The 16,500-nt window shown below is 40.7% G+C and overlaps 4 protein-coding genes across 5 annotated transcripts in view; 2 read left to right on the top strand and 2 right to left on the bottom strand.

Annotated features, from left to right (window-relative positions):
• Gfrl (Glial cell line-derived neurotrophic family receptor-like) overlaps window positions 1-16,500 on the bottom strand; it is a 74,029-nt gene that overhangs the window by 23,455 nt on the left and 34,074 nt on the right. The window contains 5 exon segments of the mRNA XM_068299393.1: window positions 735-1,305; window positions 2,843-2,970; window positions 3,940-4,087; window positions 4,153-4,323; window positions 10,608-10,730. Coding sequence (XP_068155494.1) covers window positions 735-1,305; window positions 2,843-2,970; window positions 3,940-4,087; window positions 4,153-4,323; window positions 10,608-10,730 — 1,141 coding nt within the window.
• Window positions 7,164-8,543, bottom strand: Tmlh (Trimethyllysine hydroxylase). Its single transcript, XM_068300891.1, has 2 exons — window positions 8,344-8,543; window positions 7,164-8,276 (listed from the first exon to the last, which is right to left on the bottom strand). Exons 1-2 carry the CDS (start codon window positions 8,537-8,539, stop codon window positions 7,369-7,371), a joined length of 1,104 nt encoding a protein of 367 aa, XP_068156992.1. The 5' UTR covers window positions 8,540-8,543; the 3' UTR covers window positions 7,164-7,368.
• Window positions 8,734-9,635, top strand: eIF3g2 (eukaryotic translation initiation factor 3 subunit g2). The gene has a single exon (XM_068300932.1). It carries the CDS (start codon window positions 8,809-8,811, stop codon window positions 9,613-9,615), a length of 807 nt encoding a protein of 268 aa, XP_068157033.1. The 5' UTR covers window positions 8,734-8,808; the 3' UTR covers window positions 9,616-9,635.
• The window catches only part of LOC137584145 (serine/threonine-protein phosphatase 2A regulatory subunit B'' subunit gamma-like), a 66,500-nt gene continuing 62,069 nt past the window's right edge, over window positions 12,070-16,500 (top strand). The window contains exons 1-3 of one of the 2 annotated variants that reach the window (XR_011033465.1): window positions 12,070-13,147; window positions 13,201-13,418; window positions 13,486-13,787. Coding sequence is in view for 1 of the 2 variants with exons in the window: in XM_068299394.1 (XP_068155495.1) it covers window positions 12,146-13,147; window positions 13,201-13,418; window positions 13,486-13,576 (1,311 nt within the window). In the remaining variant the exon portion in view is untranslated. Of the gene's footprint in view, window positions 13,148-13,200; window positions 13,419-13,485; window positions 13,870-16,500 lie in introns of those variants that run through there. The other variant, XM_068299394.1, reaches the window with a different exon arrangement.

The raw sequence follows: 16,500 nt of genomic DNA, 5'->3' as shown, positions 1-16,500 counted from the left end.
GGGGCAACAAACATACATATGTTTGTATGTAAACAGGGCAATTACCACTACATATTAGGACAGACTGAGACTTTTGCAGCTAACTAGTTGACTTTTCACTTCCGTTCCACAAATGACAGCGACAAGAAGATGCAAACTATATTTGCTGATGCTCCTGCTACAGCTTCTGGCATTATAAATTAATTTCACTAGGACAGCCCAATGACAGGGAGAACATGAATGAGAGAGCGAAAGGAGACAGCAATACATGAATATTTATTAAGTTGAAATGCATTAAAATCAGATTATATAAATGCTCTACAAGTGGCCCAGGGAATGGCCCAAAGAGTATTGTAGGAGAAAATAAATCGCTTGTCTATTTGATGTTGCCAACTGGTGATGCTTGATGTTGTTGTTGCTGTTGTTGATTTTCTCAACTCCTGTGTTAGACTTATTCATTAGTTGGCTCTTTAACCGGAAATTGTGGCATACCAGAAGTGAGTCAATTATTTTAAAAGCTTTTTGCATAAAGTTTTCAGCTTGAGTTTTAAGTTTGAGTTAATGAAAGTCTAGATGGGTAGGTAGATGGATAACTATATATGTATGTATGTATGTATCTTTGGGTGTGTGTGTGTGAAAACTTTGTTAAAAGTTCAAGTGCTGCCAGAAGAAGAAGAAGAAGCCAACTAAAGCCTTAAGCCTAATCAAGCCAAGTTTTTAAACTCGACCTGGCCGAGTTCAACTCTATTGCATACTTAGGGGCGCTGGGAATTGTGGGTATGGGTGCCACGGTCGATGCCATCAAATGCTCGTGCTCGCCATGCGCATAATAGGTATGTGTATGCTGGTGGTTATGCTGATGCGGTCCTGCATCAACGACCACGACCACATCATCGACAACGCCCCCGCGTTCCAAGTCATCTGCATGCGTTTGCTTCTTGTGATGCGGGCTGGCCACCTCAACAACGACATCATCATCCTCCGAGGTATGCGGACTATGCGAGGCCAGTACCAATGGATTATTAATACCCCACGAGGGTGGATGCAGGTAATGCGGGTAATTTGAATAAATTTCCGCTCGTATGCGGTCATCATAGTCATCATCATCATCGTCATCATCATCTGCATCTTCGTCATCCTTTTCGGCCTCGTTCTCCTCAACATTCTCTGCACCAGCCCCATTGTTGGGCTCATCGTGGTACTCAATGTTGTTGGACAGCATAATGGCCGTGGTATTCTTCTGTTTCTGCTTCGGTTTCAACTTTGGTTTTGCTTTCTGCTTTTGTTTCAATTTGGGCAAACCATTGGGGAAAAATATTAGTCTATCTGCAAAGAGTCAGAAGATACCAGGAGCGGGACAAAGGAGAGGAGCATGCATGCATGGTGGTGGTTGTGGTGCAGAGAGTGGAGTGAAGAAGAAAAAAAGAACAGTTTAGTGCCAAAGAGGTGCAAATTGTTGCTGTGTATTTGGTAAAGTGAAAGTGTATGTGCGTAACATTTAATTAGTGCAATTAGTGGACGCGAGTGCGGATACCCTTGGGTTAGCTGGTGTGTGTACATGTGTGTGTGGGTGTGTCTGTGGATGTAATAGGTGTGGCAGATTATTATGAGAGATTTTGTTGTTATTGTTTTTTAGCATGGAAACCCGAAGCATTTAGTACTGACTGAGAGCTAAAAGGACCACAACCCACTTAATATGTAGCCTAACTGTGAGATTAATATATAGATAGAGTACAGTGTGTTAGAGAGTTAGAATTAGAAAGCATTAGATAAAGAGATAGACATAGTTAGAGAGCGAGTTAGAGTTAGTTGGTACAGATTGGGTATTTGGTTTTAATGGTTACATTTTTTAAGTGTCGGCAGTGCAATTTCAATATATGTAAATATCAATCTAAAGCACAAACTCATTTGGGTGGCAGATTACTTAGCTTTTGGTGACATCGGCCTACTAGTTTAATAGTTAATACATTTTATCTTTTATATTGTTTATTTGTGATAGGGGCTACAACATACTTGGATAGTTTGTTGATAGTGAGCGAGAGAGAGAGAGTTAGATAGATATAGAGAGAGAGAGAGAGAGAGAGACAGAGCGGTGACAGTAAACACTTTAGCTTTTGATTTACATATAATTTGGTATTAGATACGAATAGGTAATTGGTGGTGATTGTTACGATACTGAGCATAGCTAATAGATATATTCATATAGATATATATATATGTAAGTTATTGTATGTTAGATATAGAGGCATATCGATTATAGTTTACTGATCGCAAAACATGGGGATTCTCATTATTTTTGGTAGTGGGGTTGTTTTTTTTTTTTTTTTTTTTTTTGATAGGTAGGTTTTTGTCTAGTTTTTTGATGCAGAAGCGTGCGATTTTAGTTTGTCTTATATTTTTTTTAGGTTACTTTAATTGTTAGGCTAGTTTCAGTTTTTTTTTTTTTTTTTTTCGGTTGAGCGTTTTACAAATTACTAAACGATAAGAGTACGAAAAAGAATATTGAAATAGATCAACACAAAAGAAAAGAATATTCAGTTAGGATAGATAAAAAATTTATCAAGTTGAAGAGACAAGAATTTAACAAACTCAATTCAAAAGGAAAATGGAAACAAGAATTTACACAAATTTGTGTAGTTAGTTGTAGTTATTAGACGCGTTGAAATAGGCTTTAAAGTTAAAGATAGAAATAAACGGTGTTGCTGCCTTTTTTTTTGAGAATTTGTTGATTGATCGTATCATAGATGCTTATAGTTGATTTCTTTTTTGTTTGGTTGTTTTTCTTGTGGTAGCTGTTGTACTTGTGGTTCTTGTTGTTGCTGTTGTTGTTATTGTTGACATTCGATCACTTGACGAAACTTACCCACACACGGATTGTGATTAACAATATTAAATATACGATCACAGCGTTTTTTCATATGATTATTTGGACAGATACAACCAAACATTGGCGAGAGCCGTAAATTAGTCCAAGAATCATGGCAGGCATCTCTGAAAAGAGCCAAAGTTATTGCATTAAATTAACTAAAATCAACTAAGATGAACAATTTTAAAGCTAAACTAATTGAAAACACAAAATGCAAAGCTTTTATAGGCCTTAATACCTCCATGGTAGGTTCTACCCTCAATTCAACTTGCCACTCACTTCCCATGCCATGGGATGACTTCCGTTTTGGCGCAAGCAAACTTTCCAATTGGCAATTACATCAAAAATGCATACATACGGCATTGCAATTAATATTTTATCGCAGTTCTGGTCGACTCCTTTATTCTTCCATGAGCGTGTGTGCATAGTCGGATGCGTGTTGAAAGTTTTTTGGCGGCGATATAGAAACTTAAACTCGAGTTTACCAAACCTCTAGCACTAACCCACACCAGCAGCAACAGCTCCACCATCACCATCACCGCAGAAAGTCATTTCGAGTTATTAAAACATTCAGAACGTTTGTATTCGAGTGTATCGACCCGACTACCACGCAAGCAACTGGGACATCAGCGTCAGTAAGGATATGTGAAGGCTGCAGGAAGCGTACGAAAAGACGCCAACAAGACAGGAAGTTTCATTCCACCAGCAATACACCTGTGTGTGTGTGTGTATGTGCCTGTGAGTGAGTGTGTGTTGTGTTTTTTCTGCCAATAAAATCGAATATCGAAATTGAATGTTGCGCCTCAGTGTGTTCTTGTGCTTGTGCGTGTGGCAAATGGGGCAGGTGGGGCATGGACACGGACACGGAGTACCACACAGGTAAAAAGTGGTTGGCAATGCAATTTCCAATTGCCGTTAACTGTTATGTGTGGCAAAAGCCAAATCAATTTTCTTATTAAGCCCAATGCGGTTTAATTGATTTTTATTTGCTGCTCCTGTCCTTATAATTTTGCTCCTTTCTTATGCTCAACTGTTTTAATTAGCCAAGTTGAAAACTTGTTGTTAAAGTCAATATTCATAGTAATGATGCTCACCTGTTCTCCATTTTGCATTTATTGTCGCGCACTTTACAATGGGTTTTGAAATCCTCGAACAGTTTTAGACATTTGCGTTCCTGCTGGCACACGGATAGTGCATGATTACAGGTTGGTAACGCATCTATTGGATACGGATCCTTTTCGGCTGTAAACAATTGACAAATAGTTGCTTATTTGAATTCTGTTGAAATTTAATATTATATTGCTTACCCTTTTTGAGGACAAATCCGCAGGGATGATCGAAGAGAAAGTCGCGAAAATGATTGCAATCGGGATCCATGCCAGGCTCTTTGCACAGGCAAGTTGGTCGAAAGAATTGAAAGGCCTGAAGAGTGCGCAAGGCTGCCTGACACTTTGTTACCGTCACTGTGCTGCAGGACACTGCAAAATGAAGAAGAAAACAAAAAAGTGTTGAGGGACTGACTGGCTGGTTGTGTTATGGTTAATGATCTATAAATGGCAGCAATGCTTAAACTTTGACATTTTGCTTGTCCCAAATACTACTGAAACTCACATCGATTACCAAAGTTGTGGCCCTTGACAGTTGTTATAAATGGCAGCCAGACAACGACAACGACAACGATATCCACAATGGACATTGGTAGCTACCAACTACGAACTATAAAGCAGACACATGTCATAATAAGAGCCTGGACACACCAACAACAACGACAACACACTGACACCAACAACTACATATATGAATAATTGAGTCTTCCAAACAAAATGGTCGATTTAAGCGGCCAATGAAGCGAATCATGGGCTACACAGAAACGATGACGACGATAACAACAACAACAACAACGACGACGACGAGTTCCGATAATATTTTATAACATAATAAATTATGTTTCATTTCGCAAATACACACACATACAAACACACATGTACTCACACCGATTCATGTGTGACAGCTTATTGGAGCATATGACAACCAAACTACTACAACACAAAAGGCAAACATCTGTTGGCCATCTATTGTCCTCTTGGCCATAAAACATAAGCCCTACTAATAAACTCCACACAGACACGCTCACACTCTCGCATACACACACACAAAACTCGGCTCGTCATAAGCCGTAAAATCGCCAAAAAGCAAAGCAAACACACACACAGAGAAACTGGACAATGGAGGTCATGTGGTGATGGTGAAGGGTGAGACAAAACGGTTGGCCACACCAACCCAATACCAAAACCAACACCAACGACAACACACCACATGTTGTTCACGTCACTCATACGACCCATTGAACGAAAACGAACCGACCCCTAGCCCGGACATGATTATTTGCTAGTTGAACATAAAGTTGCTTCCGTCTACGCAACAAGTGACATTTTTCACAGGCATTCATCATTTTTATGCCACTCGGACACAGTTTTTGGTTGTTGGTGTTTTCTTTTTTTTAGGCCAGGTTTTTGGGTTATGGTTTACGATTATGTTTATGCTCCTGTTTTCTGTCCCTATTACGTATATGTGTGTGTTATCTACCCTTCATCATGCAATAGAGCATATTAAATTTGTCATCATATGGGTAATTGATAGATGCATTTGCAATTCTATAAATTAAGTGTGATTGCTTATATTTAAAAGCAATTTAAATATTAATCAAATTAAGAACATTCTACAAGTGCTTAAAAAGTTGTTGCGTTCAGACAATTGTTTTGACTATAGACAGATTAAGTTAGTTTATAGTTTTACTTGCCAATCAGGCCTTAATGTGCCCTATGTAGAAATAGTTCAAATGTTTAAGAAAGAGTCTTTGCTTTTAGATTAGACTTTGTCTACGTCCAGTTTTAAGCGAAATAAGGAATTCTGCCGACTGAACTAGTTCGTAATACAACTAGGTACTAGGTAACTCAAAGTCAGAGCCTGAAGCCTGTTGTGAAGCAATTTCCATTATGGATCGTGATCTCAATTATATCACTCTCATTGGCATCCATGAAAATAGCCTTTCCCCTGTGTTAAATTTGTCTTTATCCAAGGCTAGTCCTTTTTGAAGTTCTAGTGCATTTAGGTTTCTGACTCTGATTTTCTCATCGCCTGATAGTTGGTCATAAAAAAAAGCCAAGGCAAGTGGTTTTTATGCTTCGTCGCCATCAACTGACGCCATTTGTTGTTGTTGCGTTGTTGTTATTGTTGTTGCTGGTGCTGCTGCCTTTTCTGCCATTGCCCTTGGCTTTTACTGTTATTGTTAAGTCCTCAATTCGTTTTTATTCGAAACGCGTTTCCGGTTGTTGAGTTGGTCGCTGAATTGGTTCAATGATTCCTTTGTCGTTGTTGTTGTCCCGTATTTTTATTTGATTTTATTTTCTTATTTGTTTTGCCTGCCTTACAATATATATTTATTTCGTTTTATATACACATATATATATTTGTTATAGGGGGAGAAGCAGTTTTATTATTGGCCATTTAGGCTGCTAGGTGAAATTTATGAGTCATTCAGTTAGTGAAGCTATTCAAAGAAATATAAATTATGATCAAACATATTAATTAATATGGCGTTTGCCAAGTCTCTACAGTTGTCAACGTTGCAAGTCCCCTTTCTACCACTCCCTTCCTGTTGTGTGCTCTCTTTGTGTATGTGAAATATTTGCCCAGACTTTCTGCCCAACAGCCATTGGCGGCGTTCTTGAAGGCAACAATATGGCGGCTCGTTGTGTCCATATTAAACAGGCGTGTGCATTATGCACTGTCCGTGTGTGTGTGTCTCTCTCTGAGTGTGTGTGTGTGCGCTTGTTGATTTTATTGAACCATCGGCAAGTGCTCAAAGTGGAGGCATGCCGAAAAGTTTGCCATGCAAAGGCACGAATGCAGCATCTGCCAAAGAAAAAATGTTGATTTATCGCCCAATTGGGAGGGGTCCGGGAGAAAGGTGGTGCACAGTAGGTGGCCAGACCCACTGCTTTTAAAGGCTTTTCCAGTGCTGGTCGTGCCTGAGCATATGAGCAAAGAAGATGGCCAAAAACAACAGCAACAACAACTGTAACATACAAACAAAAACAAGGAGAAAAAAACCTGCATAAAATGCAATTATCATAAATATTCAGACAGCGTTCTTTCGCCTTTTGCCCGGCTTTAAGTTTACCGTATCGGAGCGTGGATATTATACATATATTTGGAGGACATTTAAAGGACACGGCGACAGCCATTAAGTGGAACAACAAAAGTAATTTCAGTTTTTAAATGAAAAAGTTCAAAGTGCGTTGGTTTATGCCCAACATACAAACACACACACATGACCATAAAAACAAATGCCAAATGATTTTTGTTGCTTATTTCCCATTTTGTGTGCGTTTCTAACAACAACAACAACAAGAAAAAAAGAGAGAGAACAAAAAATTTTTGACTCTGGATAACAATTGTAATCGTAACATTTTATTTGCAATCGCAGAGAAGGAGGAGGAGTAGGTGGTCAGGTCATGGATCTACTCAATGATACCCAGGACGCGAGCTTTGCTGAGAAAATCTGTACGCTGCACATAAGCTCCGGTCATAGTGCGACGACCTGTGTAGGCCTCACGTCCATGGAGCACTCGCCAATTGTCGAATAACACAATTGTGCCTGGAAGTAATTTAAGATTCCATTGATGCTCGCTATCACGCACAATTTCCAAGAGCAACCGAAGACTAGCATAAAAATCAGCCATATCCGATTGTGGTAGAGTGTTAAAAACTGCACGATCGTACACATTAAGTCTCAATTGAATCAATTCACCAGTCAATGGATCTAGCTGTATAATTGGAGCCATATGGAAATGATGTTCACCCTTTTCGATATACTCTCCAGGCACTAGAACTCGACTGAGTAGATTAAAGGCAGCAGGATGGCGACGACGTAACTCATGAACCACATACAAGCCATCGACGAAAAAGTTCTCGCCACCATCTCCACCCGAATGTTCGATGCAGTGGAGCGCCTGAAGGCCAGCAGCATCACAGAAATAAGTATTGTCCGTATGGGAGCCCAAGTAAAGCTTGGTATATGCTGTATCTGCATGATCTTTCTTATCACTGAAAGTCCACATCTCGCCAAAGAAGGTTTTCATCAGGGGAAACAAACGGCGCAGAGCCAATTCTGTCATTGTGGGATTGGGGGCAACATCATTGATGAATACAATGCCATAGCGAATGAGAGATGTTATCACTGACTTAACCTCTTTATCACTGGTCACCAGTTGGAGGAGCGAATAGCGCAGGTGACGCTCATTCTGCAAAATAATGCTACGATTCCATGCCGTTAAACTTGTCGACTTTGACATACGGCTTATCACTTGATCCCGCTGTGATGCGAATATAAAATCAAACTCATAGCTGGACAAATGACCATCGCTCCCTGCAGTGTTAATAAGATAATTTGTATTTAGCTTTGCCGCAAAATCTCCACTATTTGGTTAACTCACACTCGACTTGGAGTTGATCCGTTTCGTAGCAATAGTTTTGACTCAAAGCGTGGACATTGGCTGGCAAATCTAGAAGATCGAAGCGACGTTGATTTGTCTCCAGATTTAAACATTCGCCGCAACGGCAGTGATCTCGTAGCCAAAATTGGTTTACTTCTAGACTCTGTCCAGTTGGAGGATGCTTTAAATGCAACATTTTAATAAAGTGGACGAGAGGCGACTGATTTGAAAGCTTCATATCAGCCCAAGCAAAATTTCAGCGTTCTCTTATCACTGGGAAATGAACGTATACATATGTATGTATGTACATCAATAATACTGGGGCCAAGTGACCGATAGTTGTTTATGGGTAAATATTCGAAATCTAGCAAGCATTGAGATTACTTTCTAATGGAATTTTACTGTACTCCCTTATTTTATTTGGCATTTAGTTATTTATAGAAATTCAGAGAGCAAATCATTGACATGAAACCTATAAAAACTTCCTGGGCAGATGAGGTAGAGGCCGACTATGTGGATGGATTACCGCCAGCCAAGGAGTATATCGAGGGTGAATATAAATATGTAACCGAGTACAAATACAACGACGATGGCAAGAAGATAAAAGTGGTCCGCACTTTTAAGATAAAAAAGCAAGTAGTATCAAAGGCGGTGGCCAAGCGCCGTAACTGGGTGAAGTTTGGAGATTCCAGTACCGATAAGCCGGGTCCAAATTCTCAGACCACCATGGCTGCCGAGGAGATTTTTATGCATTTCATGGGTTCCAAGGAATTCGAACAGACGAATGAATTGCAAATCGATACTGGCAAGAATATTGCCAAGTGCAGAATTTGCAATGGCGATCACTGGTCCGTGAACTGCCCTTATAAGGGCACAGCAATGGATAGCAAAACGATGATGGAGAATAAGGCAACTGCCGCTGCAGCAGCTGTCGGTGATCCCAAGTCTGGAAAGTATGTGCCACCATTTTTGAAGGAAGGAGGCGCCACTGGCAAGCCTTGGGCACGTGAACGTGATGATTCTTCGGCAGTTCGCATCTCCAATCTCTCGGAATCTATGACGGAGGTAGATCTGGAAGAGCTGGTGAAGAAAATTGGACCACACACCAAAATGTATTTGGCGCGCGAAAAGAATACAGGTCTTTGCAAGGGATTTGCCTATGTTCATTTCAAGTTCCGTCAAGACGCAGCTGCTGCTATTCAGATACTTAATGGTCATGGTTATGATCATTTGATACTTTGCGTAGAGTGGTCCAAGCCACAGAATCAATAAATTGGCAATGCATAAACCTACATATGAGATATTTTTGCTCTTTGGATTGAGAACTTTAATCCGCTTAGGCTATGCTTTAAATTGGATTTTCTTACATATGCACAGAGAAAAAATTCCTAGGTAGAGGTCGACGGAGCCTGAGAAATGCCACAAGATGTCGGCTGGACAGGCTTTAGCATTAAAAATTAAATATGAGAAAAGACTTATGCACACGGCAGCAGCTAGAGAAAAGGCGGCGGGTACGTTGACGATGGAATAGTGCGCGTAAAAACCATCTTAGACACACATTTTGAATGAGGAGTTGGGCGGCGGTCATGTGATCAAAGTGAAAAAAGCAAAGAACAAAAGAAAAATCATTCCTCCTACTGCTATATGGGTGGGTGGGCGATGGCTTCAGCTAAAGCAAAGTCTAAAACAAATTACTGAATAATTTATAAATTAACTTTTTCGTCGGCCTGCCTCGTCCTGGCCTGCCATTGTTTGGGAGTATGAGAATGAAAGAATGGCGGCGACCCACTTGCTACGTGGTTCTTGGTTTATTTTTTGCACCTCCAGGTCATGTGCTTCATGCTCAGAGAAAGGTAGAGGAAAGCAGGCCATCGACTCGACTGGCTGGTGTCGCTCTCTAGGGCATTTGAATATTCAAATGGCGTTTGCTTGCGTTTCGTGGTCCCGTTCGTCGTATGTTGCGCTTTAAGTGTACATACTACGTTATTTACTGTTTTATTGCACGCGCTCACAAAAACAGTTGAAATAATTACACAGTTGTCGAAAAAACACAAACACTGGCGTACATACATATGTATGTACGTATGGAAAAACAAATTCACAAAACTCGTAACTGACGAAAATGAATTCTCAAATGACCACATAATCAGCATCGAACGAAACCAAAACCAAAATACTCGAGAGCTATGCAAACTCTTGAAACTGGCACAAAAATATTGAAGACTGTGTAAATATTTTCTATTTTCGTGTCTTTATTTGTTTACCTGGTATGGGTCCGCAGACACGGGGAATAATTTCCAAAATGGCCGAGCATGATGGATCCTCGAAGCACAGCTGACGGGCCAGAATGCAATTGAGAATGGCCACTACACCTTTGATGGTGGAACCTGCAATTACAAGAGAATCGATGTTTTATTTTGGGACTAAAATGTGTTCTTTTATTTTAAATATTAATATTGAAACCAAATGGGAAACGTTTAAAGTTTATTGTAATCTTGATACTCAAGTTTAGTACGGTAAATTGACTTTATTAATAAATCCGTTACCTTTTGTTTTGATGCCTAAAAAAAAATCGATTCTAAATGTTTATCGATTGTCAAATCGGTCTTTGAAATGTGTGGTGGGTAACATTTGAAACTTTGACCAACCGCGTGGATGGTTAAGGCTAATCGTGATCACGATTTATGTAAATATTTACTGTTGAATTTCATTTTATTTTGCTTAAATTCATTTTTCACTTAACTAAGTAGTACAAAAGAGTTTATATGCTTATTTTATATGCCGACTTTGGGGCTGGGCCCAACGACTAGGTTCCTTGTTCTGCACTAGCCTGGTTAGATCGAAACCAGCTGGCACGATAGTTGGAGCCTTGATACCAAGCTTCTTTGCAAATTCCTCAGACATTTTCTTAGCAACGGGCATTTCCTCAAACGGAGACACATATGGGTCTGTAGGTTCATCGTCTTGGCGCGTCGTGGTGTAAGGAAAACGAGGATCGACTGGGTTTAAAAACAGTTTCTTATTGAGAATGCCCTTGTTTCGTTCCTCTAGCGTTTGTTCTTCGGAAAATCTCTCTTTCTGTAAGTTATATTGGAATTTATAAAGGGGCGAATATTCCCTCTTCTGATGCGATTCAGCCCACAACTTAGTAAAATGGTATTTGTCAATTGCTTCCGTGCTTATATGCGGCTTGTTCATGTCAAAGAGATCCACGTCGGGCTGAGTTTTGCACTTTAATGGAGGCACTGACCGGGGATCGTTTACATTGAAATGATGGTAATCTCCTGACGGCAATTCTTCATCTGATGTCAAATTATTCACATCTAGCTGCGCGTCCACTTGATGCTCTAGGTCTGGCGACAGCGTGTTTTCAGTAAAATCTACATCTGGCACAGATTCACTGCTGCATGAAGATTTTAAGGAACTCAGAGAGCTGTCTAGACAATTCGATGAGTCCACACTTTCATTGAACGAGTAGAACGATTCTACGTCGTCATCGTCGGTACCCGCATCGTTGGAACTCATTTTATTAAATTTAAAATAAAATGTAGCTTTCTTAAAAATTTTTCCACCTACAAAAATTACGAAAAAGACCAATAGAAGAAAAATATCGCTAAGCTTCGATTAGTTATCGAAAACTAGCAGTGATTTTGATAACATATGTACCTGTGACAAGTAACTGCTACACCGATATCGCCCACCACTGTCACTGATCACAGCAACAGGGAAAGAGCGAGAGAGAAAGAGTAAAAAGGGCAGGTTGTTTGTTTACTTTTTAGTTTTGTTGCAAGTGCTTAAATAAATGGAGCTTGATCCTGATATTGTAAAGGAATTCGAGGGTCTGCAGGTTTCTACTCGCCAAATAAGTGGCGAAGAATTGGCCAAATTTGATGAAAACGCCCCTTTGCGACCACGAGAGGAGCTGAAGCATCCGACCTATAGTCACATTCCCAAATTCTACCATGGGCATGTTAAGGATCCACTGCGGCAGAGTCTCCGAAAGGAGGCTCATTCTCTCTTCTTGCAGCAGAAATCTCAGGAATTACTAGACAACGACGATCTAAATGAATTGTGGAGTATTCTCGAAAGGCATGTCACAAAGACAACTCCTATGAGCCAGCAGCTGGTTGATTATGATGATTACCTGAAAGTCTTGAGTGAAATTAGTGACAAGTGTCGCAAATATTTGACTTCACGGCTATTTGCCAAACTGCTCTGCGGCTCAGCATATCCTGGAAAGGTGGAAATTGCTTCCATTTTTAACTACACTATGCGCAAGGTGTGGCTAATGCAGGGACGGATTGGCCTCTCCTTTTACGACGAAATTGGCCAAGGTTATCTGCGGGAAATCGACATGGAGAACTACATTATAGACATAATACCGACTCTGGCCCAGATCCGCGACTGTGTGCAGCCGTCGTTTCAAAGTTTCTATGTATGTACAGTGGTAAAGAAGTTCTTTTTCTTCCTAGACTCGCTGCATACAGGTCGCATAAGGATACGGGATGTGCTGGCCTCGGGCTTGCTCACCGAGCTGCTCGATCTGCGTGATGAGGCCAATCCCAAAGAACCCCAGGAATACAATTGGTTCTCCATGCCGGCAGTTCTCACTGTTTATGGAAACTATCTCAATTTGGACAAGGACCACAATGGCATGCTAAGTAAAAAAGAGCTAGCTGCGTATGGTTCAGGAACACTTACATCAGTGTTTCTTGATCGTGTGTTCGAGGAATGTCGCACATATGACGGAGAAATGGACTACAAGACATTCTTGGACTTTGTCCTCGCTCTGGACAATCGTCAGGTATGGCTTAGCATTTGTTATAATTTGGATTAATCGTTTATCCATTCTCTTAGACTCCCCAGGCCTTGCACTATCTCTTTCGCATTCTGGATGTGCAGCATACGGGCTACCTTACTGCCCAGACACTTCATTTCTTTTTCAAGGGCATACAGGAGCAATTGAGAGCTCTGAATGCAGAAGCTGTTAACTTTGAGGATATTAAAGATGAAATATTCGATATGGTGAAATCAAAAGATCCCTGCAAAATTACCCTTCAAGATTTAATTAACTGGTGCGTCCAACATTTAAATAATCCACATACTAGAAGCCATCTCAGAATATTATTACTCTATTTGCAGTGGTCAAGCCGAGACAGTGGTGTCTATACTAATTGAATTCCACAAATTCTGGGCATATGAGAACCGTGAGGATAATCCACAGAATGTTTAAAGAAGCTGGAATATTATGAGCTAAGTGGGACATTGTGCCAGGCACACTTTATTTAATTCCTTTAAATTTACTGTAGTCAATCCACCAGGATTCCAAATTTTCAAGCCATATTTTAAAATAGTTTAGGCCATCATTTAAATCTTATAAGACTGAACGATCTAAGGAGAACATCATTTGCAAAGTAATTGCAACATTCGTCTTCTTTACGTATGTACGTAAATATAATACGTATTCAATAAGTTTAGTCTATTTATTTGAAAATTTCAAATATATTTGATCCATTTTCATTATAATTCATAATGATGTTATCAACTAAAGTTAAGTGCTGGCCGTAATAGTGCATAGAATCTTTAAGTTCAAATGCGAAATAATAATTTGCAAAATGTCGAGGAGACAGAAAGACTCTCACTAGGCAGTGGTTTATAAAACATTCATTTCAATTTCATTTCATTATGTAAAAATGAACCGAGTCATTCGGACAGATAGACAGACAGATGGACAGTCGTAAAACGGCCACCGGCAAACAGCAGCCGGCAACTGAAGAGTCATCCAGAGGACTCCCACTTGCCAGGAGGCAGGCTGCTGTCCATCTAAGCAGACAACTTTATAGCATTTCCCTTCTTTCATGGCACTGAGAGACGTCAACCCCATGCTTTTCTCTATCTCTGTCTCTGTCTCTCTCGCCTTCCGGCGGATGGCTAGTAAAAGTTGTTTCTGTTTCCCCAGCGCTCATTAACGAAATGGCCGCTTGCATATTGCAAATGCAGTAGCTGAAACTGGAATAGATACAGAAACAGAAACTGGAATGCCTTGAAAAATTCACGGATTGTGTGCGGTAAGGGCGGGAAAACAGCAGGAAGTGGCCTACTGCCAGCATTACTCAGTGGTAGTAAAAACTTTTCGTGGGCGCCACTCGGATTGTTTGCCGGAAATACAAACTAAACAAAATGCAAGCGAAAATTTCACAAGTAACGAAGGAAGGAAGGAAAAACGAATGGTCGAGAATTTTGGATTGTCGTTGAACCTTAAAGTGTTTTATTGGGTGCCTCCATTTTCGGTGGCAATGCTGTTTAGTGTATTGCACTGAGAGATTCCTGATGACAGCCAAGAAATTATCAGCGTCAGCTGGCCAACACAAATTGCCAGTCGTCGAGTTCTGGCTAAAGCCCAAGCCAGCCCCATGCGACCCATTCGGAATCACTTAAAAACACAAATCAAGCAAAAGTTGAAAACACAATAACAATTGTTTTGGGACACACCATAAATTTGCATGCCAACTAGAGAAATGCTGGAGCACATAGAACAAAACAAAAGAAAGAAACAAAAAAGCCCAGCTGAAACACACAAAAAATAGGCACATAAATATGAGAAGGACCTCCCAAACACCGATGAGTCGACGTAGTCGTCCTAGACGACGACGACAACTAGAACAATTCGTTTGTGTCACAATCAGATTCGGCACAGGCAAAAGGAACGGGCACAAAAATGTTCGCATTTCGCGTTCGCATGTTGCCGCCATGTTTCATGAATTATTTCCAGAACCCCCCAGTTCAAAAATGAAAAAAAAAAGTTCTCGACCAAAAACTTTGACTTGCCCCTCCAAAAAACAAAAAAATAAAGGGAACAAACGAAAGGCAAGTGAGGGAAGACATTGACTGGGAGCTGGTGAATTGTAACTGCTAACTGGCCACTGTTTTGTAGGATCCGCTGCTCCTGGAGGCTAGCCGCTTGTTTGCGTTTGACTCGGGCGGCGCATTTTTCGATTACCATTTTGCCTGCTTACACTCAGTCCCAGTGGGTGGTTGGGTGGCGGTTCGTGAGTGGGTAAATTTTGCTCCTTACTCATGGTTTTGCTTCAATGTTTCGCATTTTCCGCAACTTCGCTTGCCCTTCGCTGCTGCTGCTACTGCTTCAATTTCAATTGTGTGCCGTGGGCGCCCGCTCAACTCTGGAGCACTCTGGTGCAGGCTTTAATAAATTATGGCCATCCTGGGGGGGGTGGTGTTGTTGTTGCAGCTGCCTCTGCATGCCACTTCGAAAAAGTTAATACAACAAATGCGATTCACAACAGCAACAATAACAATGACCGCATTACGAGTTCGCAAAGCCAAGTTGTTGTCGGCGGCGGCGGCAGCGGCAACGGCAAGAGCAACAGCAACGGTGACGGCAGCAATGCCAGTACCAACATCAACAACATGGTCGAGAAATGGCAGCTTTACAACTTCCGGCAGGCAAGGCGTACCACACCACAACGGAACGAAATGTTCCTTCTGCTTTTTCGTCTCTTCTCACCACTCGTCCTTCTCCCCTTTGGAGTCTCGTCCTATCTATCTTTCAGTGTGCGAGTTTTCAGTTTTCAGCTTTATTTTTTTGGCGGCGACCATCCTTATGTCATTCGGGATTATTTTGTGGGTTAAAAACTAATTTTCGGTCATGAAGTGGATTCTTGCTTTGTGCATGTTGCCGACATTTCGTGGGCCATAAATATGCAGGCAACTGGCGACTAACAAGAGTCGACCAGCAATTTCATGCACTTCATTTGCATAGCAAATGCTTTAGTAGTGGGTCTCTCTGTATGTCTGTCGTCAGTCCGCCTGTCCTGGCAATGGGAATCGCATTGATTTCATGCCACACGCCCCAAAACCCATCTACGTGTGCGTATATACATATATAGGCATAGTTAGGACTTGCCAAGGCTTTCAATCTCAGGGTTATCTTGGGGCCACTTAAATGAATTGTTTCTAATTTTCTACTCACAAATTCTGTAAATTTTAAAATTGCTGGAATAACTTAAATCATTGCCACAAAAAATGCAAGGTTCTTTCCATCAAACCGAAACTTTTCTGATGCAGTTTAAAATCATTATTTTATTCTCCAGACAATTGAATATTTGGCAATAGAATTGCTTGCTTTCTGATACAAAA

Source organism: Drosophila tropicalis, unplaced genomic scaffold, assembly GCF_018151085.1.
Source record: "Drosophila tropicalis isolate 14030-0801.00 unplaced genomic scaffold, ASM1815108v1 contig_878, whole genome shotgun sequence".
Lineage (NCBI taxonomy): Eukaryota > Metazoa > Arthropoda > Insecta > Diptera > Drosophilidae > Drosophila > Drosophila tropicalis.
This window is presented reverse-complemented; position numbering and strand designations above follow the sequence as displayed.

Excerpts from the sequence above, each read along its gene's own strand:
- eIF3g2 (XM_068300932.1), top strand. The coding sequence starts at position 8,809 with ATGAAACCTATAAAAACTTCCTGGGCAGATGAGGTAGAGGCCGACTAT.
- Tmlh (XM_068300891.1), bottom strand. The coding sequence starts at position 8,539 with ATGTTGCATTTAAAGCATCCTCCAACTGGACAGAGTCTAGAAGTAAAC. Across the intron at positions 8,277-8,343 it reads GGATCAACTCCAAGTCGAGT|GGAGCGATGGTCATTTGTCC; the intron begins GTGAGTTAACCA and ends TTAACACTGCAG.